This window comes from Myotis yumanensis, unplaced genomic scaffold (genome assembly GCF_028538775.1).
Source record: "Myotis yumanensis isolate MYYU_CA2020_CCGP unplaced genomic scaffold, mMyoYum1.0.hap1 SCAF_6, whole genome shotgun sequence".
In the NCBI taxonomy this organism is placed as follows: domain Eukaryota; kingdom Metazoa; phylum Chordata; class Mammalia; order Chiroptera; family Vespertilionidae; genus Myotis; species Myotis yumanensis.
Window position 1 is genome coordinate 18440756 of NW_027223757.1, and position 26992 is coordinate 18467747.

Consider the following 26992-nt stretch of genomic DNA (forward strand, 5'->3'; position numbering starts at 1 on the left):
TCACAGTCTTTTTCTCTGACAAGAGATCTCCAAAAAGATCTCACTGGCCAGGTTGAAACCTTCACAGAACCTTTTTACACTGCTGACTTAAACATGAAAGGTACATGTAAACTGGAGGGTTTTGTCATGCAAAATAAGACCGAACAAAGAAGCATTCATCCAGTTCTAGGTACTATAACTCAACATTAAAATTAATATTGCAGAATCTGGGCCATACAAAGAGTTACTAATGTATATTACTCAAAGGGAGATGTTAGAAAAAAATAAGGGGAAAGTAATCAATGCATGTCATTTCTTAGTCACAAAGGAACAGAAGTATTATACCACAGAGATTATTTGCTGGATTCATCAAACTCGGTTTTATTTTAAAGTACAACCAACAATTCAATTCCTTCACCAACTATCTACACAGGTAGCAAAGAGCAATCAGGGTTGACTATAGGCAATATGACTCTAGAACCCAAAATTTTAACAATTTTGCTAGACTTGTTCTTTGGGCCTTGTAGGAAGTCTGAATACGTTGACAGTATTATTTTGCTGAATCAAAGCCTTTTCTTTTTTTCAGCTATTGAAGTCAGTATGACAGTGCATGGTGAGGGTGCCCCAGCAATGCCAGCCAGGAGCCCCCTGTTGCCAGAGGTGAGCCCACTGGCCTTGCTTCCAGTACTGGAGCATTAGTCCACCAATCCAGCTACCACAAATGCAGCCCTCCCAAAGCTCTGACCTCCCAAGAGGCCGGCTCTCCCAGACTGAAGAAAAACATCTTTCTATTCTGGAATAATGGAATCAACTACCTAATGAAACCCCACTGAAATCTCAAAAGACACATAACCCTGAATAGAGAACCTTACCTGTGGAACAACATCTATGAAGTAAGAGGCTTTTAATACACAGGGAATCAACTCAAAACAAAGCAATTAAAACAATACATTGAATTTTCCCCTTCATTGGAAATAAAGACAAACCTAAACTGAAGAAATGGTTAATTTTTAAATAACAGAAATGAAACTGTTCTTAGCTTATAAAATACTCATTGAACATTACAAAATATACTATTACATAAACACATTCTCATTAAACTCTCTAACAAACTACAAATAAGTAAGCCATTTAAAAGTTTAAATCACAAGTTCTAACACAAAAGTGAACTTTCAAAAGAGGTAACTTTCTATTTCCAGGAACCGAATGTCATAGTGAGGATTATTGAACACTCTCTGATCCTGTAAATGAACTTCTGGTGGGGAAAAATCCAAAGACATGTGTGGAAAGCTTTCCTTATTTCGTTTGCTTACTTTTTTATTTTTAGTCCTTACTAGAGGATATATTTTAATTGATGTTTGAGAGAGAGAGAGAAAGAGAGAGAGAGAGAGAGAGAGAGAGAGAGAGAGAGAGGAGAGAGGGAGAGAGGGAGAGAAAGAGCCAGTGAGAAAGAAACCTCAAGCCAGTGAGAAAGAGAAACCTCAATCTGTTACCTACCATACGTGCCCCAACCAGGGATCAAACCATAACCTAGGTATGTACTTTGACAAGGAATCGAACCCTCAACCTTTTGACATATGGGACCATGCTCCAACCAACCGAGCCACCTAGCCAGAACTGTTTACTTATTTTTATTCTTCAAGTAACTGAAGAATTCTTCAAATTATTCAAATTGCCTCCCATTTAGATAACTTATTTCATGAAACACTATTTCATGTTTATTTTCCAGGTGTTATTTTCAAGAATTGAGTAAACCAATCACATCTGAATATTGCATTCAAATCAAAAACACTATTTCTTCCTGCACAGGCACACAGAAATATATCTGTCAATAAGTAGCTTTTTGCCAAACAACCAACAAATTTTGTACCTGAACTACTTTTTTCCTATAGGTGGAATGATTTTTCTCCATTTTTCAAGATTTTGTGCTAAGGTATTCAAACATTTGCTCAAGGAAGGGGTGGGGGAGGGTTAGATGGACAACCTTACATTTCTATGGGGCTAATATTTACATCTGAGCATTATATACATGGTGAGAGCCAATGACATCAAAGCATTAACCAGAAAAGAAAGGATGATTACCTGATATTCGTTGGGCCAAAAGGTGCTCACGGCTAGCTCAGCCCGAAGCCAATCTCTACCCGTGAATCCAGTCACATTCCAAATTGGATTGGCAAGAGGTCCCTTGTTCACCCTAACTAATATGTTCAAAGTGCCAGGGTTCACCCCTTTCTGGCTATATAACAGGTAACTGAAATCAATACAGTGAGTATCATTCTCCTTCATTGTAGGCAGCTGAAGTCTGGCTTTTTCTCCAGGGTCGTGGTCTGAAGAGTCCACTATCATATAGGAACCTGAAATGACATTACATATAATAAAGTTAAATAAATATATAAGCAAAAAGGAATATATAAAAGAAAGAATACTAAACACAATACCAATCTATTCTGAGTGTTACCTTTAACTCAGGATTACATCTTCCAGAACAGAGACACAGATACCAAACAAGTAAATAAATGAAGTTCTTACAGGTGAAAGATATTGTTCAAAGCACATAACATGTATTATACATTTTCTCTCTGCAATAACCTGTTATTTACCCTATTTCACAAATTAGAAAATTGAGAAATAATTAGTAACTTCTTTGACTATTTGAATAGTCAAACAGGTAGAGCCTGGTTCAAATCCACATGTGACTGAAAAATCCTTAGTATTACTAAGCAGAAGTCTTTTAATATCAAACAAACAAAGCAAGACCTTATGGGCCTGATTTACATAGAACATGCATCTTTCCTTTTCCATATTCATAATATTATTGCAGAGAAATGGACTAAAAGTGTAGATACTACAATCAGTTCTATGTCCAATTCCAAGATCATCAGTTATAAAAGCTGTGTAACCTTTTGCAGTGTACCGGCCACTCTGAACTTCAGTTCAGAAAAAAAAAGTATACTTTGCAGTGTAATTCTAATGACTATAATTTTAAAATGTCAAAATTTCTAGACCAAGAATCTGATATAGGGTAGATTCACTTGTCTAGAGCCTCATCCACGAAGCTTTCAGCTAATCATCATGGCCATTGGTCCCAATTCTGCAGTAGTCCTTATGCTCTTCTATAGCTTCAGAAACCTGGTTTGAAAATCACAAATCTACCCTACTTCCATTGATTTAAAAAATATTCACTGGTTGTCTATCATGGGAAGGCACAGGACATAAAGAGCCCTATCCTCATAGTATCTCATAGTCCTACCCTCAAACATACAGTTCCTGCACTGTAGGCAAAGGTCATATAGTACAAAGTTCAAAAATGGAACTTGAACATCAGCTGATGGTATTAGTTCAAGGTCATCTCCGGAAAAACAATCAGTGTTTCTCATGTCACTATGCATTTTAACAAGGACACATATCACAGAAATGGAAATATATTTATTGATTATACTTAAGGTTGAACACAAATTTTTATTGTACAATAAATACTTCCCCCTAGGATGTAAATTTAACCTAAATGTGTTAGGCATAGTGTTACAGAACCCAGTGTCACAAGGGTTGTATTTACCCTTACTGGGCATGCTTGCGAACTGCCTTTGTCCAGTTCCTTCCTTCATCCATCAGCAGGGAAGAGACTTGGAGAGCATTAAATTAGCAAAGCTGTATAAATGGCATACCTATATTATCTAGTTTTCCCTTTACTCCTCCCCTGTTAACACCGGCCTTGCTTTGAGCTCTACTGGAGGCCCAGCTCTTTCAGGACTGGTCTAAGAGGCATGGGACTTTGGAATCCAAGAAATGTAATTCCACACAAACAAAGCCTTTTACCACATCTCCTTTACCTGCGGGGCTTCTGAAAACTCTTATTTCAGTGGTACCCCAAGAACCTGAACCCCACTCCCACGAGCAAGGGAGGAATTGGATTCTCCAGTGACAGCACCACCAGGCCAAGTGCAGAATAAGCTCACTAAAGTGATAGTCACTGATAGCACTTTCACATCATTTTTCCCAGTTCTCATCTTCTCTAGTAACTTGGAATTCCTTCCCCCCACCCCCCACCTTCCTGATTCTCATAGATTGCACACTATCAAATACATTGGCCATGTATATTTTTGGAGAAGTTAAATGCTCTTTTTTTTTCCCCCAACAGGATATCCTGGATCCCAACCCAATTTATAGAAGCAGGATGTTTCTATTTTTGGCTATTTTCACATTCAGATGCCCATCGCTGCTTTATGGAGATGTTTTTCAAATTCACCACAGCAGAGCAGACCAATTATTGCTTTAACTATGGCCAGGCCTGAGATCTCGGATACGATACTCAGTGTCATTGCATCTCAACCTCTTCACAAACAGGTGACCTATTCCTCCACTGCTATAACCATTTTTATTTTTTCAGTGACATAGTATAGCAGCAGTGTACCTAAATTGTCTTTACAAGTATGTATTATGATTTCTGACTGTCAATTCTAAAGTAGTGACCCAAATGACTTATGGATTTTCAAATAGCCATTTTCTCCCTTATAAGTTAAACTTGGAATAAAATATGCGTTGCCTCACATATTCAGTATAGTAGCATGTTATTTACCATTAATATCTACCATTAAGACCATTTAGTAATTTTTAGCTTGTTGCACTTTTAAACAATAATTTTCTTACTAAGGAAATGAACAAAGTATACTAATTAGTCAGAATATCAATCTCATCATTATTAGAAAGACAACAGTCACAAAATAAAAAGCTGTCCAAACTATTTTAGCATTTCAAGGGTATTCAATGCAGGTTAAATAAAATGTTTTAAAAGTGCTAATATTTCATTTCTGTAAGGTTACTTCTTGTAAATGGGCTCTTTTTAAATAATGTGAACATTTCATTGGAAAACATATTAGTGCTTTTTTGAAGGTGGAATACAAAACTAGGGGGATTCCCTTCCCCAGTACATCTCTAAAGTGTGTGTGGGCGCCACCCTCTGCTCTTGCTCTTGGCGCTCGGAGCTCTTCCTGGGCCATGTCCTGCCAGAGCTTCCACAGCCGCCGTCGGGCTCCTTCCTCCGGTGACTCCGTGCACGCCAGCTGCAGACTCCTGTTTCCAGCTGCTTCCTACTGTAAAGGGGCTTTCTTGTCAGTGCAGCCTGGCTCTGCTACTTTTTTTTTTTTTTTTTTTTTTTAGTGCTGTGGGGCAGTATGCACTGACTAGTATTGCACAGTTCCAGGAAAGAAAAAGCAGGCACTAGCACCAAAGGCTCTCTAAATGCAGAAGCAATGAACCCAGTAGGCACCGTGAAGGTAGCTGCCTGTTTGACCTGAGTCCCTTCCATCATCCCAAACACAGAAAACAATATGCTATTCTTATCAACTTACAAAAACCACCTCTACAGTCTCCCAGACTCCCAGAATAAATAGGTGCCAACTCCTGGAGTCATAAAATTCTACAATATGCATTTCTTTTTTTTTTATTTTGTTTTATTGCTTAAAGTATTACAAAGAGTATTATATATGTCTCCCCGCCCCCCCTTGACATTCCCCTGACCTCCCCTATCCTCTAGTGTCTTGTGTCCATTGGTTATGCTTATATGCATGCATACAAGTCCTTCGGTTGATCTCTTACCACCACCCCCACAACCCTCCCCGGCCATTTTTTAGATTAGAATGTCAGTTTACTTACTATTGTTCTGTTACCAGCTAACTAAGCCCTCAGATGTCTAATGAATTCAATTCTATTTAGTTGTGATTCAGCCACCTCAACACTTAATAATGAAACTTCTGTGTGCATATACGTATAATGTACTAACTTTTAATGTGTCCTTACAAATATTCCTTACGGGCTCTTGGATAATAGAATTCTCAAATATATCATTTAAGACATTGGAGAAAAAGGTAAGGCTTATAATATCTTTTTAAGAGCAACCTTTCTGGAGAGCAATCTGGCAATGAGAATCAAAACCGTTAAAAGAGGCATATACTGTTTGGTCTGGCAATTCCAACTCTAGGAATGTCCACTAGATTAAAAAAATCCTGTATATTTACAAAGAAATAGTTTTAAAAAGATGCTCATCTCATCATTACACTGTTTCAAATAGAGAAAATCAGAAGTGTTTTATATGTCCAATAGGATACAATCTGTAAAATTATGATAAATCAGTTTGATGAATAGTCAAGTAGTCTTTAAGAGTAATATTAAAACAAATTTAATGGAAAATAGTCACAATTTGTTAAGTAAAATAAGCAGGTTATAAAATATAGTCATTTATGAAAAAATATTTGTTAAATAAATCCATTTGTGTAAATGCATGTGTATTCATGTATAAATATGCATGTACACCCATAAACATGCACATATAACTGGAAAAATACAAAGAATATATAGCAAAATACTAGTTGTGTTATCGAGGTAGGGGAGCTGTAATTGTCTTCTATTTTCATATTTTTGTTTATACACATTCACGGAATGTTCCACAATAAACATGTAATAGATTTGTACTTTTAAAAAGAAAGAAACTACATGAATACTGCTTTACAAGAGGAATATCAAATGAGTAATAATAAATACTTAGGAAATAAAAACAGGTACTTTGCCTTTAAAAAGTAAATCCTATTTGCATCCTACAGATTAACAGCATTTTGGCTTTCTTTTGACAACAGCAAACAATAACAAGAAAAAACTTCCATTGCAATCCAGTTAAAGAGAGAGAGAGAAGTAGAGAATACTTAGACTAAATAGCATTTGTTATTAAAAGAATAGCCGAAGAAAACAAGTCCCATAATCATAAACACCAGTCTAATATCTAGATGAATAAATAATGCCCTATGAATTGTATGTCTTAATGAAAATTTTATCTTTAAGCTCTACTTCTAGGAATAACATAATAACACAAGAAACAGGATTAACTGCAAAGAAAATAATGAAATAATAAATAAGTTTCCATACTTCATCCTAAAACTCCTTCTATATAGTACATCAACATAATAATTTTATTGTCAGTTCTTATTCAAAATCCAGTAAATGTGCCCTATAAACTAAACAGAGAAATGCCCACTTTCCTGCCTTAGTACTGACACCCCTCCAGGATCTGATCACACAGCAATTTTGCCATGTTTTCTCCCACTACTACTCCTCACAAGCCACCTTCTCCAACCTGGCAGAACCCGCACTATTTTCTCCACATAGCATGCTGGTTTTTCTCTCCAGGTGGGCTCATGTTCTTGGAAGAGAGCCTCCCCTTATCTAAACCCCTACCCAACTGTATCCATTGTTCTTCCTCAGCCCCAGCCCATGTCCAGCTTTCCCTACCTTGATGCACAGCTTCTGCCTTGCTGGTTCTGGCCGTTAATGATGCACTGCTTTTGAACAAATTTTAAATAACGTATATAGGGGCCACTTATCTCTCTCAGAAGAGTAAAATGTTCTCTTGGAAAGCACCTAATTCCGAGTCCAATCAGAAGAGAGAAGCTACACGGTAAATGTAACAGTGAAAGTGTGATAGAAAGAAGGTTTTAGCTAAAATTAGCACAATATTCTCCTCCTTCCTAACTGCTACATGTAAAGATTTAGAAACTGGGCCAAACATTGTGCTAATATTCCCCTACAACAAGCAAAAGCATGAATCTTCTTGGTCGGCACTCTGACCACCAAAATTTTCATTAAGTCTTCTGTCAGGACTAAATAAGTTTGTCTATAAGTGCTATAGCTTGCTGATTAGAAGGTTCTTAATATTTGTCCTTTTAGACATGCTCACTCCTTTTTCTATCAAATAGTAAAGAGATTCATGCTGGAAAATGTATGAAAAGAACACCTGCAAATGTAAAAATGAGACGACAGTGTTAAAAATTACCACACTTAAAAATTCCCAATTCAGTGGCACTTGAACCTTTCTCAAACTTTCCCTCACCTGTTTACAGCTCTACCTAACACCTTTCACTCCAATGTGTCAACACCCTCCTTCCCAGGTCTTTGCTTCCTATGCTTTTCTAACCCTCCTTTCCAAAAAGCTCTTTCTTTCTTTGAAACCTGTCATAAATATATAATATTCTCCCTGGAAACACAGATACACACACGCAGTCTTACAAACAATAGCAAAGGACTCATAGATGTAAGTTTAAGGTCTCCTATTCTAAGATTTCTTCAATTCTGAAATTGCGTCATTCCCCCCATGGCTCTCCAACCTGAGTAGTGTTTCTTGTTATGTGGTACTGAAATGTTCTGAGAAGTAGCTGCTAAAATAAAAAGCAGCTTGAGAGAGAATAATAAGAGATATGTTACAAAGGCAAGAGAGCCTGTCCTATAGCAAACTTTGCAATCATCACTTGCCTTCTCAAAGGAAGCAAGATTGGAAAGAATAATTAAAGGTAGGAGAAGGTAGTTCAGTCTGCAGCCTCTGGAAACTGCCAAAAGACTAAATATCACACTAACAATTCCAGCCTGTTTTCTGAATGTACTTTAACTCTGTCCATAACAGAAGGCAAGAAATTAAAGTCAGTAGCGAATGAGCGGACCGGTGCTTTCATATTGCCATATAAATGGATATTCCCAAAGTCAAAACAATGTATTCAATAGTCTTAGTATGTTTAAAGGTACCAAATATCTATGTTAATATCCCAGAAGAACTAGGCTTTGACTCAAAATTAATAAAAAGAGTCAACAACTACTCCTGGGAAATAAAATGGTAATGATCAATTAGAAAAGAACTCGGGTTGAACAAAATTTCTCACCTGAGTTCTCAGATTCAAGAGTGACCAGACTACAGGAGCAGTTCAAGGGCCAACCACAGAAGCTTCCTTTATTCAGCCAGGAAAGTTCCAAATTACAGTGACAGACACTTTATAAATGACTCAAAAGGAATGGATAACATTTATTCTACTGTAACCCAAATGAAATCATATTTTATCTATGGAATGGTTAAAAAACTCAGGCTCTGAAATCAGAGACCTGATTCTGTAGCTTGACTCTGACGCCACCCACCCACCTCAACCATCCACTTCTCCTCTACCATTTTGTTGTTGTTGTTAATCCTCACCCGAGAATATTTTTCCATTGATTTTTTTTTAAGAGAGGGAAAGGAATGGGCAGAGAGAGAAACATCAATGTGAGGGAAACACATACATTGGTTGCCTCCTGCACACGGCCTGACCCAGGGTCAGGGATCAAGCTTGCAACTGAGTTACATGCCCTTGACTGGAATCAAACCTGTGATCCTTCAGTTCATGGACTAACACCTTAACCACTGATACAAAACACTGATCTCACAAATGGTAAGGCTCCTCTACCATTTGTGAGACAAATATCTCAGGCCCAGAAAAAATAAGTGTTTTAGATATAATAAAAGTATTGTTTGAAAACACTGTTGTGGGGAATTACAGAAATGGGAACTATCAAAGTGAAAACATCTTTTTTTTTTTACAAAGTATTATCTACACCAAAAATCTGTCTGCTTATTTTTGAAAACAGTGCCTGCCCTAGAAAACATTTAAAAAAAGGGGGGGGGGGGGGGGCGGGAGGGGGGGAGCAAAGGGAATGAGATTATAAAGAAAGAATTGAGTATATAGAAATTACGAATCCAAGTGAGAGGAGAAAAAGAGAAAAAAATAAATGATTAAATTTTAAAATGTAAGATCTGGGAAGAAAAAAGAAAAGAGGGAAGAACCGAGTGATAGAGAAAAATGGGGTTATAATTACTTTCTGTCTCTCCAAGTAGCTTCCTAACCCATACAAATATGAAATTGTGGTCCCTGGAAATATAAAAGCATGGCAATAACACCTCAACTGTTGAGATTACTGATTTTGGTCACAAGATAATTGTTTATATTCAAAGATCCTATATAATAAACACCTAATATGCAAATTGACCAAACTGTGTAATGACCAGTAGCTATGATGTGCACTGATCACCAAGGGGCAGATGCTCAATGCAGGAGCTGCCCCCTGGTGGTCAGTGCCCTCCCACAGGGGGAGCAGCGCTCAGTCAGAAGCTGGGCTCATGACTAACTATCACAGCGGCGGTGGCGGAAGCCTCTCCCGCCTCCACTACAGGCAGGCAGTAAGGAGCAAGAGGTCCAGGACTGCGAGAGCCCCAGACTGCAAGAGGGATGTCTGACTGCCGGCTTGGGACATCCCCCGAGGCAGGCAGACATCCCCTGAGGAGACCCAAACTGCGAGAGGGTGCAGGCCAGGCTAAGGGACCCCTCACCCCCCAGTGCACGAATCTTGTGCACCGGGTGTCGTAAGTGTTTCCCTCCACATCCTGGGTGGTTCAGGGTTTGGGTCTGGAAGTGGAGCCGCACACAAATGAAATAGAAAAGACACAAGATAATTTGGGAATATGGGGGACCAGGCGAGCAAGTCCAACTCAGGGAGAAGGACTTCCACTGTGCTCAGGCCTCACCAAGCTTTTATAGGGAGAGGTAAACAAGGTAGTGATTACCATAATTACACAGTTTTTGTGAGTTTCACTTGTTTTGACCATGGTTACACTTCCTGCACTTCCTCATCCCATTAGCTTTCCCAGATAAGATCTAGGGAGTGTTATAAGGTCAAGCCTAATTATGCTAAGAGGACTGTGCCCTTTAAGCTAGGACTTGTTTGTGACTTTGCCAGCAGGCCAGTCCAAGGCTTAACCCTATATCAGTTTCCCACAACCAGGCCTGTAGTTTAATATAAAATTTAAAAAATAACACATTTCTATAAGTCTCCAAAGCCTACATTAATTTAAGAGAGCTCTCATGGAATCAGTGTTCCCAATACAGAGCAAAGTCTAATACTGAATCAGATCACTATTGTCTAAGATAAGCTATTCCACCTCCAATCCAGTTGTTAATAAAAAAAATAAAATAAATCACCAAAACACACTTGGTCAAATGTGATGAGCAATATTGCAAAATGGTGAGGAAAGAAAGAGCATGAAAATACTTTTCTGACTGTTGTCATACTATTAATTCAACTTACTCTTAGCAAAAATAATCACCCCAGGATATTCATCCAACAAAACATTCCTTTTAAACTTAACCCAAAACCTGCATGGCGCAAGTGACCTCCATTCCAACAGTGCTCTTGTTGCCCTGCGAGCAACTGAGATTTGTACTTTAATGTTTTCATAAATGCTTACTTTAAGGCTCAATGGGAAAACACAAACATTGAGAAATTGTAGAACATCAGTTCCCACTAACATTTTAAAGCTTTCTTCTAGGGTATATGGTAGAACAAGCATGTCAAACTCACAGCCCGCAGACCGCCTGCTTCCTTTATTTGGCCTGTGTTAGCCTTTGAGTTTGACATGCTTGCTGTAGAAGCTAAAATGAAAAGAGTTTTAGCCAAAGCAAGTAAAGTTGGTCAAGTAACTCTGACCAACAAATGAACACAGGTGTTTCCTCACCTCCCCCAAAGGCAGTGCTTTCTTTTATGGAAGAAACAAGGAAACTTTCAGTAATTTAAAACGTTTTACTTTCAGATCTTTCAATCTACTATTGAGATGTATTTTCAGGATTTCAGTAGTAATCATAAGATAGATAGAAACACCTTCAGCACACAGCATAGGATCAATTGCTCACTTGAGAATATCAGAAGCAAAGTTATATAAATGTCTGTACGTCAACTACAATTAAAAATTAGCCCTAACCAGTTTGGCTCAGTGGATAGAGCGTCGGCCTGCGGACTCAAGGGTCCCAGGTTCGATTCTGGTCAAGGGCATGTACCTTGGTTGCGGGCACATCCCCAATAGGGAATGTGCAGGAGGCAGCTGATCAATGTTTCTCTCTCATCAGTGTTTCTGACTCTCTATCCCTTTCCATTCCTCTCTGTAAAAAATCAATAAAATATATATTTAAAAAAAAATTAAAAAAATTATTTTAAGAAAACAAAACCAAACTGTGGTATATCTTTTTTACAAAAAGGTTGGCTATGGGACCATGCAATGGGAAGATACGATCTGATCCCTTCTTTTTTGTGAGAAAGTGATGTTGGAGCTGTTATCTAAAGAACGAGTCATCGTAGCTGAATAGAAGAAGGAAGATCATTCAAGGCAGCAGAAATCATTTGTGCAAAGAACTTGGACTGGGGAAATTATATTGCATAAGAGAGACGGAAAGATTGGCCAGATAGTAAGAAATAGAAGAGGTAAATGGAGTTGCAGAAAGTAAACAAACCAAGAGAGCCTTAACTTAAATGTTATAGAAGGAGATTGAGGTTGGGGGAGGCAGAGGTTGCTATCCTAAAACAGGTGTACATTTTGGAAAATCGTGATGGCTACAGTGTACAGAATAAGTGGGTGATGGGATAAAGAGCAGAGTGGATAAGGAAGACCAGTTACAAAGTAGTTGTAGAATTCTAGTAGAGGAAAATTTTATTTAATTATGGTAGTGCATGATGGAGATGATGGGAAAAAACAATCCAAAACCTATATAGGAGGTAAAAATCAACAAGATTTGGAGTTACATAAGATACAGAAGTGAAGAAACAGGTGTCCAAAATGTACAACTGTATCTCTCCCACAAAGACAGAGGTGCCATTCCCTGAGTCTTGGCACAGTGGACCAAGATCAATTTTGGGGAAAACATCAATTCCAGTTCTTCCTTTCAAACAGAAGTTACTGCATTGTTTTCAGCAAAAATGAACTTCCTGAAGGATGTTAGAAAGCCCAAGCAATGATTTAAGTAGACCTCGGGATTCCTCCAGTGCAAACCCACTAATGGGTACAGGTAACTGCTCCCAACACCCAGGCTGAGCCTCATATTTTGCTGCCCCTGGATATCTATGTTTCTTCCACCCTTTTCAGAAGGAACTCATCATTCTGTAGTTAATAACTTCCTGAATCGAAGTTCCTTCGGGTGTCTGGATGATAGAGATTTGGTCATCTGTGAATATCCCAGCTATGTGGACAGCTGAAAGGTGTTTGACTTCTTTCTTAGGCCTTGAGAACTGATAAAGCAAGAAATTCACCAAATATAGGAAAGTCTGCCAAAAAAATAATAAATATTATCCAATAAAGAAGGAGCATTCATTTTGTTGAAATATACCAGAGAAGAAGATGTCAAGTAGACAATCAGATATATGATTCTGTATCTTGGAGGAAAGATCTTGGCTATAAACATTTGTGAATCAGCTGTACATATATTATACTTGCAAATTCCATAATGCTTTTTGTAAACTTTTGAACAAAATCTTAAATATTTTATAAATATGGCAGTAAATTTAAACAAATAAATGTCACAGCAGATATGTATTGTTATGGAACATGGACTGCAACAAGCTGGTTTCAAACCCTTTTATCACTAACTATAGGCCTGGTGCATAAAATTCGTGCACTGGGGGGGGGGGGGGGGGGGGAGGAAGGGGGGAGGACGCTCCTCAGCCCAGCCTGTGCCCTCTCACAGTCCGGGAGCCCTTGGGGGATGTCCGGCAGTTGGACATCCTTAGAGCTGCCGCAGAGGCGGGAGAGGCTCCCACCACCACTGCTGCACTCGCCAGCATGAGCCCGGCTTCTGGCTGAGTGGTGCTCCCACAGGCACTGACCACCAGGCACCGGGGGAAGCTACTGCATTGAGCATCTGCCCCCTGGTGGTCAGTGTGTGTCATAGCAACCGGTCGTTCCGCTGTTCGGTCAATTTGAATATTAGGCTTTTATCATATAGGATAGTGACAAAAATAATACTAGAGAGACATTCATTTTCAACTTCTAATTTATATGGCTAGTTCTAATAACTAAGAATATTCTTTCCATCTTGTACCAAAATATTATTTCAATAGTGATCAACAATTTAGGTGATTTCTAGGACCCCACATCAAACACTGTCTGCAGCTGGATAAAGCCATTTAACCTTGCACTAACAAGCACACATACCAACTTTGGGTATCTTCAGTATATTCGTCTCTTGACCCTCACTACAAACATTTTTAAATTTGAACAACCAATTCCTGATTTATTTTTTCAAATATAAAACCAAAATTGCCTGTTAGTGCACTTTATATGTTTATACACTGACCTGCATTCCATTTAAAAGGCAGAGTGTTCTGAGAGAAAAAAATTGACAATATGCAAAAACAGACATATGTGTTTAGAAAGAAAAAAAAAACTGGAATAAGATTCCCATGGTGATGATCCTCCCATAGTACTTTTGGCCTTAAATTGCTTCTTAGAATACAGAAAAACACAAAAATATCCTTCAACACCAGAAAAGTGAAAATAAGTGAAAAAAAGTGAAAATAAATAAATGAGAATCAAACCAGTTCATGAAGATAAATTAGGTGTGCATGAAGAGATTCATTCTGACATCAACAATGAGCTTCCAGGGAGGACTTGAGGCTAAGGGTGTCCTTACATTTAGAAAAGGTCTCACAAGGGGCACTGGCCTACCTCGGGGCCTCTGATTCTTCTTTTTAACATGTATTAACTGAATTGGGTTTCATCATTTGATCAGAAGTACATCACTGATCCTTCCTTTAGAGCAGTGATTCTCAACCTTCTGGCCCTTTAAATACAGTTCCTCATGTTGTGACCCAACCATAAAATTATTTTCGTTGCTACTTCATAACTGTAATGTTGCTACTGTTATGAATCGTAATGTAAATATCTGATACGTAGGATGGTCTTAGGCAACCCCTGTGAAAGGGTCGTTCGACCACCAAAGGGGTCGCGACCCACAGGTTGAGAACCGCTGCTTTAGAGATAGAAATGGCTTCACTGTCAAGTTCATTAGGGTATTAATTGAAAAGTGCTTTCATCATCTTTCTAGTTGCCCAGGATCATATTTGGGATGAAATCTAAGGGTCAAAATTACTACCGTTGCAAGCTGGTAAGGCGCTAAGCAAAAGAAAGATGCAGCGGCATGAGGAACATAAATCTTACACAAACTTAATAGATTTGTTTGGATGCCCTACAAGAATAATAAGATTTCTCTAGTGGCTACAATGTCCACCGAAAATAAGTCATTTTATCTAAGTATAAACGTTGTCATGGTTCTCCATTAAATAAGTAAAAATAGCTTGGAGTTGAGTGGTCTGAACTGTCAGAGTGAAACCACACGGCTCATACCATGGACATGGCAAGCAGAGAAGGTTCGATTTGTTTCCTCTGCTGATGAGCTTTGTTTCAGTCACCAGCCAATTTTCTTAAGGAATCCCTCGTTCTAGCAGACCCAGAAACTGGGTAAGCGTTATTACATTTATCCTAAAAACCTTCAAGTGGGCAAGAAAGCATGCTCTGTTGAATCCCAACGGGCATAAAACACTTTAAGAATAAACCCCTGAGTCAATGTTTCTCAAACATGAGCAAATTACCAATCTTTACAAAGGAAAATTTCTCACAGACCTCAGTTTTAACCTAAACTATGCACAAATAAATTTTAGTATTATAAAAGTCTTATTCATGCAAATAAATGTAAAAATCAATCAAATTAAATCAACATTTATTTAAAATAAATTGTTTGGCAGAATCAATATTGCAAATTTTACATTTAATAGCAAAAAATATATACATGTTTATTTTATATACTACATTTTACTCTTGGGTTCAATTCTTTTAATTTTGATCACAATTAAACATCATTTGAGTCAATGTTATTATAATTTGTATTTCTTTGATAGAGATTTTAGCCACTGATTTATGCTTTTGATGAAACAATAAATTTAATAATGAATTCCAAAATAGAAAAATAAGAAAAATGTAAATACACTTATTAAAAACTATTTTCTGATTATTCACCATATTTTAAAATGAGGTTTTGTTAACCTAAGATGTACAAATTATAGAACTGCACAAAACACATTATAAAGACAGTATGACATCCAGTGGTCGGCAAACTCATTAGTCAACAGAGCCAAATATCAACAGTACAACGACTGAAATTTCTTTTGAGAGCCAAATTTTTTAAACTTAAACTATATAGGTAGGTACATTGTTATTAACTTAATTAGGGTACTCCTAAGGCTTAGGAAGAGCCACACTCAAGGGGCCAAAGAACCGCATGTGGCTCGCGAGCCGCAGTTTGCCAACCACAGACATAGGCTAATATAAAGTCACAATTTACATGTTTCTCATGCTAACATCATGTAATATCTGCCACAGAGTAACTACATTTTCCCATCACTTTTCTCTATGTGAATTACTGTTAAACCTTCGTCTGTGCACTAAACTATAATGCAGTTTATACTTTGACTAAGCAAAAAAGTAAATGCAACATTAACACAAATATAAATAATGTCTTTGAATTATTTCTCAATCATTCAAGCCATCTTAATTATAAGATGGATAAGTGAATATTAACTTTAGATTCAAAAATAAAAACATACAATTTTTAAGCTTTCACAGAACTCCAAGAATATATGCCAATAGATTAAAATTTGAGAAGCACTTCCCTAGCTCAATAAATTTAGCATTAAAGGAAATTCATCATTTTTAATACAGATAACTGTAGAGTAAGAAAATAGGCACAAAAAACACACTGGAACAAAAGTATGTCTACACAGCCTAAATTCATTTTCTTGGAAGAAAATAAATAACTTTACTTTTTTTCAAAAGAAAAAACATTTTTTTAAAGATACACAAAGGGATACACCCCCTAAAATAAGAACCACTGGCCGGCCAGTGTAGCTCAGTGGTTGAGCATGGACCTATGAACCAGGAGGTCATGGTTGGGTTCCTGGTCAGGTCATATGCTTGAGTTTCAGGCTCAATCCCCAGTGGGGGTGTGCAGGAGGCAGCTGATCAATGATTCGTTCTCATCATTGATGTTTCTATCTCTCTCTCCTTCTCCTTCCTCTCTGAAATCAATAAGAAAATAAATATTTTTTTTAAAAAGGACCACCGCCTTATGTCCCATGCCCTCCTCTTTACCCCCAAATTAGGATTTAAAACAAGGAAAGGCTCTGCTTTCTCTTAGCACAGTAAAGAAACAACTAAGTAACTAATTCTGTGTTTCCTTTTCAAGTTGGTGCCAGGAAGCTTGCATCTTAATTTGAGGCTCCAGTAGAACTAGCAATGTAGGTCCCAGTGGCAAGAAAATTTAGGTTTATTTGCCGTGGACTGGATTTTATAATAATTTTGCATCGTTATTTATCAGGAGTCTTTTTTCTTTATTTATCCTTGCCATTTGGGTAACCATTTTAGGTGTAAACACAGTGCGTATATAAATTAAATAATGAATGACTAGGAAATGAAGAAAGGCCCCATTTGTTACTAAAACCAGGTTTTCCATAAGTGCCTACACAACTTTGCCAAAAGCTCCAAAATCCAATTCTACTTAATATTGTGGTGGAGAATGTAGTCAACTGTGATTACCTGCTAAGCTGTATCTAAGAAGAAGTAAAACCATCTACTACATATTTACCTCCATATTTAAAACTGTTACATATATAATAGAATACTCTTCAGTCAAAAGGAAAGATGAGCCCAGCTGGCACAGCTCAGTGGTTGAGTGTCACCTATGAAACAGGAGGTCATGGTTCAATTTCCCATCAGGGCACATGCCCGAGATGCGAACTCGATCCCCATTGGGGGTGTGCAGGAGGCAGCTGATCAATGATTCTCTCTCATCATTGATGTTCCTATCTCTCTCTCTCCCTCTCCCTTCCTCTCTGAAATCAATAAAAATATACTTAAAAAAAAAGAAAATATGAAATACTGCCATTTGCAACAACATCAAAGGATCCTGAGAGTCATGCTAAGTGAAATAAGACAGAAAATGATACGGAGCATATAATTTCACTCATATGTGGGAAAGAAAAGAGAAAGCAAAGAATGAACACACAAAACAAAAGAATTCATTGACACAGACAAAAGTATGGTGGTTACCAGAGGGGATGGAGGGTGGGGGAGGATGAAAAAGGTAAAAGTAGCCAAAACCGGTTTGGCTCAGTGGATAGAGCGTCGGCCTGGCAACTGAAAGGTCCCAGGTTCGATTCCGGTCAAGGGCATGTACCTGGGTTGCGGGCACATCCCCAGTAGGAGATGTGCAGGAGGCAGCTGATCGATGTTTCTCTCTCATCGATGTTTCTAACTCTCTATCCCTCTCCCTTCCTCTCTGTAAAAAATCAATAAAATATATTTAAAAAAAAAAAGGTAAAAGTAGTCAGATATATGGTGATGAAAGGAGACTAAACAAATAAAAAAACTGAACATAGTTATGTCAAGAAAAAAATGCCCAGCATGTAATTACACCTTTATTCACACCACTTCATCTTCCTTAAATAGCTGTGTATGGGTTATAGAATAGGGTATTATAAATTGTATAAAAATATATTACAAATTATAGATTGATCCCCACTTTCAGAACAAAGCAGAAAATCCAAATTTTGAACAAAATTAAAATGGTAGAACCACAGGAAAAATATCAATTTAAAGAAGACTTTTAAAAGTCTTTTTATTTTAACAAATTCATTTTAACAAATTATCAAAGAAAAAAATCTTTTGATTAGAATGCTTTGTTCTTTTGAAAAAGTATAGCTAGCAAAACTTACACAATTCATTTCATTTATGAAAACTCAGAAATGTAAAAAAGATGCCCTGTATCTTTCCATTGAGCATTGTTTTAGGTATCCTGGACAGTATAGTAAGACACACGCTATAAAGATATATAATTTTTTAATCAATAGTTTATCATTAATAAAAGTAAAAGATATTCTGTCATTTAAAGAATTTAAAATAAAGAAATAAAAGGTGACCTGGTTTATATAAATAGGTTATTTATATAGGTTAACTCTGTGGTACAGTGAAATGTCTATGAACAAATTCCCCTAGAATGAATGAATGAATGAATAAATAAATAAATAAATAAATAACTCAAATGAAAATTCAGCTGTTAAATGCTTTATCCAAAAACATTTCATAAATTATGTGAAACAGATTTGTTTGCATTTTTAGTTGCTTGAAAAAATATACAAGGGCAAAGTTCTTATTTCTCCCAAGTCCAGCTGAAATAAACAGGACAGCTCTTAAACTGAGAAACATCTGCAATTTTGTCTATTTTTCTAAGCATACAGTTAAGAGAATAAACTCTGGAGTCACATCCAACTTAGTTCAAATCCTGGTTCATCCTGGTTCTATCACATTAAACTTAAGTGACTTTCACAACTCCTTTCCCCTCCGATTGATCTGGGCTCTTTATCTGCAAAAGAGAGATAAGACATCTGCCTTACAGAAATTTGGGAGGCACCTATGGAATATATTTATGCCTTTAAGTGTTTATTGCCTAGAAAACAACACCAAATTTCTGTGACTTGATTTCTTATGTCAAAAATACTTTCTCTCTTCTCACCAGAAAGGAAGCCCAACTCCCTCACAGGGATCCTGTTTAGACACATCGGTAACTGCATCCTGATCAGCAGTACCGAGATGAATATATGTGTATGCTATCCTCTCTGCTTCACCGATTCTGCTCTCTCATCACCACTTAGCCAAAGAAGTAACACTCATCTTTCAAAAACCAACTGGATTTACATCGGGGTCTTTATCCTGAATTTGCTAACACTTAGCAATCTGTGTTTGCCAGAACACTGCGAAACATGGTGACCTATCACAATGTAGGACCTCTGCAGCCAGACTCAACAACATTCAACCATGATTATTCAGTCTTTCCTTCCCTCTCCCCAATCATCTCTCATTTCTATGGAAGACTTCTGTTTGTACTCCTAAAGGGGGAAATTTTTGCATGAATCTAGAGAAACTATAATCTGTTTATTTAACAAAGGGCAGAAATTACCAGGGGAGATGGGGTAGGAGGAGAGAAGGTAGATCTCTAAATATAAAGCCAAGTGTTAATTTTTGCAGAGATGCATGAAATTTGAGCAACCAGTATGTAATGTAGAACTCTGAGGAGTCATATAAAGAGGTTTTTCTTTTTTAGCAAGTTTCCCTTTTATTGTGATATATATCATACACACCCACAAATATACTGACACGAATATAAATACGCATAAATCTGCAGGAGACTTTAGTGAATGAAGGCATGCTATTTTACACAATTTCTGATACTGAACATATGCTACTCCCTGAGTGGCAAATTGAGCTTTTCTGTATGGGCAAGAAGATGCCTTTCTGTACCCATAACATACATGAAACACTGCAAGTCTAAATTTGGCATGAAGTTAAGTGTCGAGTGCATGGTAGCTGCTCTCCTCCGGCTGTCTATTCTTCAATTATTCTGTGGGTGTCCGTCATCTCCTCAAGAAGACAAGTCATCGGGCTGATGACCGTACTCTGTTACTTAAAGCCACAGACAGAACCCAGCACTATACCAACAAAAGGGGTCAGGGACAAAAAAGTATCAGCTAATTGAATCACTGACATTTGAGAAACTCCCAGCATCTGAAACAGAAATAAGTAAGTTATGATGTGAAGCTCAGCTTCAGAAGCAAGAATGCTTTCCAATTTATTTCTCCTCCAAAACTACCTAGGATTACTCTTCAGTACGGAACTCCGACTGGGGAGATAATATATATGCTAATCACCATGCAAGGGAAGTACGCACTACTCGCATTTGCATCCCTTCTCCTCAATACATCTTCTTACAGGAAGGTGTTTAATGCAATGTTGCCTGTGATACCAAATGCTCTGAGATAATGCATCCAAATGTATAATCCTTATTTTCATTAGAATTATATATATATATATACATACACACACACACACACATATATACATATATATACACAAACACACACACACACACACACACACACACACACACACACATACGTATATAATCCTTAAAATAGAATCTTTCAATTTTAACTACAAAGGAAAGGGGTGGGTATGTTTTTAATACCCACTGTATCCATCTTTTAAGTACATTTTAAAAAGAAAAATATCTCAGGCAATAAGTGTCTTTTTTATCTACTTTCTCCTTAGTGAAAGGCAGAAAAGGATGCACTTTCACCTTAGTATAGACCTACTGTCTCAAAAATGTTCCAATGAATAACAATCAGAAGCAAGAAAGAACAGAAAAATTCAAGATATTATATTGCTGATGTTTCCCTGCTATGCTCTGAGTGGTGGCAATCTCACAGCATTCTGTGGGTTTTAGGGGCCTTAGACATCATTTCCTTTGACACATGTTTTATAGACTAAAAATCTGAAAAACACTAAACTTAAGTGACATATATAGATGGCAAATAGTCTAAATTTTCAAGGAAGCAAAAGGAAATAGAAAGATGAAAATTGAGAAACAGTCTTTTGTTTTGGGTTGACATTGAATAATCCTGTCATTTAAAAAGTTAAAAATTTTAGCCAATTTTCCAATATATCCTATAGTAAAATAAAACCTTGATTAATTAGTTTCCAGAGTATTATGCTTTTATTAAAAGTCTGTTGTAAAGTCCCAATCAAAAACATTTCATAAATTACATAAAATACAATCATTTTCCTTTTCAGCTGACAAATGAATCCAGTACAGATTCCATTTCTCTCAATAAACAGATCTTAGGGAAAGACAGAAACTCCTATAAAGTTATAACTGTCCCCCAATTGGATGGGGTCAGACCAACCCAGTTTAATACACGTTAAAATGTGTAATCTTGCACACGTTATTTCTCCTTTCTAAAACATAGGTCCTTCCCCTATCAAAGAAGCCTGGCTTATAAGATTGGAATGAAGAAAATATTGGGAAACACTGGCAAAGCACTCGGCATCAGGCTTGGTACATAGTAAATCTATAACAAATGATAATCCCATGCTTGCTATCCCTACAACAACAGGAAAGGAATGGAAAAAACTACTAATTACATGCAACAAAACTCTGACCTAAAGTGGTAACACTTTGACTCTTAAGCACACTAAAAAGTGTAAATAAGTTTCCTAACAAATGACCATTACAATGTTACCTCACTAGAAACCATAATATAATTTAATATTTTAATCTCTGACCTAAGACTGTGAAAGAAATCTGAGTCATTTGCAGCAAACTTGGTAGAACCGTGGAGGGAGCAATGGGAACTGGTGAGAAGAGGGACCTAAATACTGGTGGCTGGTATACTCCAGAAGCCTGATTTTGTCCCCTTCAAAAAAATGAGGAGATCATCATGTGTACCTTCTCCTTTTCAAAATGGTACCATAAAAATGTTAATTCAGGGAAGTGAAAGACAGACTAAATTCATCACAGAGCCAATATCTACTATTCTGAGGTATCTCTAAAATTATAGGAACTGGAGATAAATCTATAGTGAAGAAAGGTCCATATAATATGTTGAAATTATTTTTCATTTGTTTGCTTATATGCTTTTCAGAAGCACAAAATAAACACTACATAGACCTTTCAGTTTTTTAATTAATCTGTAAAAGCCTGTATGTGATTCTGTATGTGAGAGGGAGAGGAGACCAGGTGAGTTCACAGGTAAAGCAATCATGTTCTTAGCATCATACAAAATACAGTAAAAATATTTGCATACTAATATGTAAACATTACAAATTCAGCTAGGGAATTTTATTACCTGGGAACAAACTCTTTAAGAAATCTAAGTTTCCTACATTTCATGTATTTAATAACACTTCAATCTCTACATTGTAATTTAAAAGTGAAACCCAGAATCACAACATAGTATCTACAAATTAGCAACGTGAATAAGCTGTTTTCATTTTTTGCTCAAAAAAGTATCCTAAGTTCTTGAAATCTTGTTTTGTCAGATACACAGAACCCATGAAACCTAGGTTATGTCAATAAGCCAAAGAATGTAACAAAAAAAAATAATAATGCAGGGGTCTCACTACAGACCATCTATTATAAATTTCAGAAAAACACAGATGCTATGATAAACAGCTATGAAAAATAATAATATTCAAAAGTCACTAACATTACTAGTATGGAAGCATCACATGAAACTATATTATTTCCAAATATGTATTTATTTACGTAATTTGCAAATAAAATTTCCAACCAACTCATTATATGAAAAATAATATAATATTAACTAAGGCATCTGATTTTAAAAGCTCCAAATTATAAAACTGTGCGAAAAATGATGTTATTGTAGATAAAGTTTTGAATTCAATATTTAACATCTTTAGGTCAATGAAAAAGTACCTTCCCCTTGCAAATGACATGTTTATTACATTAATAAGTTCTTCCTCAAAAACCTTTAAAATATTATTGCAATTAAGACCTATGTTTATTATATATTATTCACAGTGAATATTAAGGTCATAGCAATAAAGAAAATTTTCTGAGAATTATAATTCAAATATCCCCCTCGTAAATTGAAATAGTTCAATTTATTTTAACAAACTATATAATCAATATTTATTTTTTTCCTATTTCCATTATGTGAGAAGATTTGCTGGAAATATAATCCTAATAGTCAAATTGAAGAAAACTACTATTCAGTTAGTTATTACGTATTTTTAATCATGTCTTTAATAAGTCATGTATAAAATCTTGAAGTTCTACACCAATTTATTTAACTTCTAAATGGAGGTAGAGCAAATCAAACATCCTGTTGAACACTGATAAGAAAAATAATAACTAATTTGGCTACTGATGAATTAAACTATGTGGGCTCCAAAGCAGAGGAATGAGTATGTCCTTATTAAAATAAGAAAGTAAATGAAAACCCACCTATCTAAGAATGCTAGTAATTGCTGTGGGCTTCTGCAAACAGAGATTTCCATACCATACACAACCTCCCTTATGCTACACAAGAAGGCAATTATAGGTAAAGAAAAAAATGAAGGGATATAAGAAATTATGAAAAGAGGTATAAGGGTTAAAAAAAATCTCATGAGTGTCCCAAAGAATTCAAGTGTAAGATCCAGAAAAAGGCACAAAAATTCACAGCTAACCAAGGGCAATGGGAAATACTATAGCAAACCTAAAAACATGTGATGTTACTATTCCTCACATCTCTTGGGCTCATTCACTTGATCAAATGTAAGCTGGGAACAAAATGCAGAAATAAATTTGCCTATAAATATTCCACAGTATATTTTTTTTCAAGATTTAAATCCCTCAGAAAGCGGTTTATAATTGAATGTACAACTGCAGATACTAGTAAATGAGAGATTTTATCAATAGAAAAATACAAAAATTCATTCTAGCTTTATGCTTTCATGATCTCTGCTTTTTATATTTTTATTGTATCAAAAACAAATAAATAGATGAACTGTCCACTGGGACAATTTAGATAAAAAGCTTCTGCTGTTTTATTGCCTTAGTTAACATAAAATGAACATATATTTAGAAGCTGATGCAGCTAGGAGGGAAAGAAAGATAATACAACTTTATTCATACTACCCAATGGTGTGCATCAAATTTTTGATGAAAGTAAGTGCTTTCAAGTAGAGGTAGATATTATATTCTGTGTTGTTTTACTTGAGTAATAATACATTTGTATGCATGTGAAATCTAACCCATTTTGGAGTTCGGGCTAGGTTTCCAAAATAAAAGCTCAGTGATGAAAGAAGGAGAAAAGGCCCATGGATAGGCCTATCAATCTTCCTCTAAACCAGATCCCATAGAGAAATGGGGCTCTATTAATAATTGTGCCCAGGTAGCAGGTATCAACCAGGACTGTCCTAGGAAAATCAGAACACATGGGCAATCTACCCCCAGTTTCAGAACATGAGCAGTGTGTTCACTGTGGTCAGTACTGAGAGAAAACCATGTGCTAAGTCCCTGTGGATGGACCTACCCATGCATCCACTCGACGGGACTGGCAGAAAGTAAAAGTGAAAACTCCAGGCAACAGGATAGGAGCCAGAAATAACCAGCCCCAAGGAGAAGTTAGATGATCAAAGACACTAAATTGTTACAGGGCACCTAGGGGCTAGCTCACAGCCTAGATAGAAGGCACTGAAGCTACCAAGCAGGGTCAGATATAAAAATGTTCTTAAACTTCAAAGTCTTCAGTTTGTTGTGCAAAACAAGTCAGCAGATACTGTATGTTTTGTGGGTACAGAGACAGAGGATGGAGAGGAAGCTAACTTTTGTGAAATCCAAGGACAAGAGCACTTATCAACAGCATCAAAGGCTCTTAAAGAAGAAAGGATAGAGGGTAAGAATGAGCACACGGAGAGATATCAACAGTTGCATTAACACTGAAACAATCCAGCAATGTGTATACTTGACAAGGGTTTTCTAACTGATGTATTAGAAATATTTGGTTTGGCCTGCACAGTGTTTTATAAACACTTAAGCAAATATTTTTAGAGGGAACTTTAATACAAAAAATAACTGATATTTCTAGATTCTCTAGAATTACTGAAAGTAATAGGAACACTGGGCCTATATTTCTGCATGGCTGTGGGATTGGAATACTCTTTAATATTTAAACTTTGAATGGAAAAATGACCACTGAGCCTGCTTTTATGACCTATTAGCACAGCAGGATCTTTGAACTTGCAAACCACATTAACTACTTCAGAGCCAGAAAGCTAGTCTTTTCTCTCCAGTTTACTGCGGTACTCTTTTACCCCTAACTCTCTAACCTAGAACTTTAAAAAAGTTTCCGGTCTGTCTACTTCTTCAGTTCTCAGCCCCTCTACCTATAAGCAGGTGTGGTGCTCTGCTAGGTGTGGAAGCAAACCAATGAGGCAAATCCTGAATTTAGCCAGGAATCTATAAGCGAGAGCAACATGTCTATGGTTGAAAAATGACTCATTCCATTTTGGAATGGTAACTTCTACCACATCCTGCTCAGTGAAGTAAGAAGGCCTCAAGAGTAAAGAATTTAATCACGAATGAGGAATCTCAGCACTTCAAGGAAATACGAGGTAGAGTCATTGTGTCAAAATGAGTGTTTCAATATAACAAAAACATCTACCCATCCCAAAACAACAGTAGTCCTATTTCATATCGGCAAGGGAACTGGTGTGTTTTATGTGATAGCAAATAAAGCATGGAATTACACACATGTTCAGACAGGTAGGCAGAAGAAGAACAGCATTACTACTGAGTACTTAAATTTCTGAAGGAACATTTGGTAAAAAAAAAAAAACAACAACAACAAACAAAACATGGGAACTGAAGCTTCAAAAATAAAATATATCTCTGAGGATAGATCATCAGCTTCTCACATAATTTTCAAGTCAAATTTATTAAATCAAAGTTCCTGAGAGTTCATTTTCTCACCTAGTTCTTACCAAAAATAAAATTCCCCCCGGTTTTAAAACTTCCCTTCTCTAAATTAGAATTTACCAACTTGAATTCCTAAAACCTTAATGGTAGTAAGGGCTTTCAAACATTTTGTTTACTGAGAATATTTGTAAAAATGAAATCATGCAATAAAACTTACACAAGACAAGTAAAAACTAAAATGTCATAGTTAAAATGGTCTCCTTGCAACGCACTGTAGACTACAAGGGACACTGTATTCCAGGTTTGGAGAGATGGAGTCAAGCCTGGATTGGCTATAGGAGGAGGAATAAGGTGGGTTTGGAGTATGCATCACAATTTTAAGCAGAGTAGCTCAACTGTAATCAGCTTTACTTATTGGTATTGAGCCTGCAGGTTAGTATACAGTCATTTGAGACATTCTGCTAATAAAAATCATCTACTACACACAAACAACAAAACAAACACAAACACTAAAACAGCTTCATAAATGAACAGTTCTAGACAATGAAAAGAATAGTGAAACCAATTATTTTCCTATTTGTCACAATCACATTCCTCAATTATGCCCTTCAGTATTCTCTGGCTATGTATCTAGAATCTCTTTTTTTTTTTTTTAATATATTTTTACTAGAGCCCCGATGCATGAAAATTCATGCAAGAGTAGGCCTTTCTTCCCCTGGCTGCCGGCACCGGCTTCCCTCCAGCACCCGAGACCCCACTAGCTTCCCCTGGGCCACCTGCAGGCACCCGGGACCCCGGCTAGCTTCCCTCCGGCCCCGGCTTCGTTAGAAAGGACATCCAGAATGAGTTCCAGAAGAATTCCAGTCTAATTCGTATATTACCCTTTTATCATTATAGATTGATTTCAGAGATGAAAAGGGGGTGGAGGGGAATAGAGAGAGAGATCAATGATTAGAGAGAATCATTTATTGGCTGCCTCCTGCAGGCCCCCTACTGGGGATCAAGCCTGCAACCCATGGCCCTGACGTCCTGGTTCATAG

General features: G+C 36.9%; 1 protein-coding gene across 8 annotated transcripts in view; it reads right to left on the reverse strand.

Moving 5' to 3' along the window:
• Positions 1 to 26992, reverse strand: part of PTPRK (protein tyrosine phosphatase receptor type K) — a 480914-nt gene that overhangs the window by 288568 nt on the left and 165354 nt on the right. For all 8 annotated transcript variants that reach the window (XM_070417651.1, XM_070417653.1, XM_070417650.1 and 5 more), the window contains exon 3: positions 2062 to 2333. In XM_070417651.1, the coding sequence (XP_070273752.1) occupies positions 2062 to 2333 (272 nt within the window). The remainder of the gene's footprint in view (positions 1 to 2061; positions 2334 to 26992) is intronic.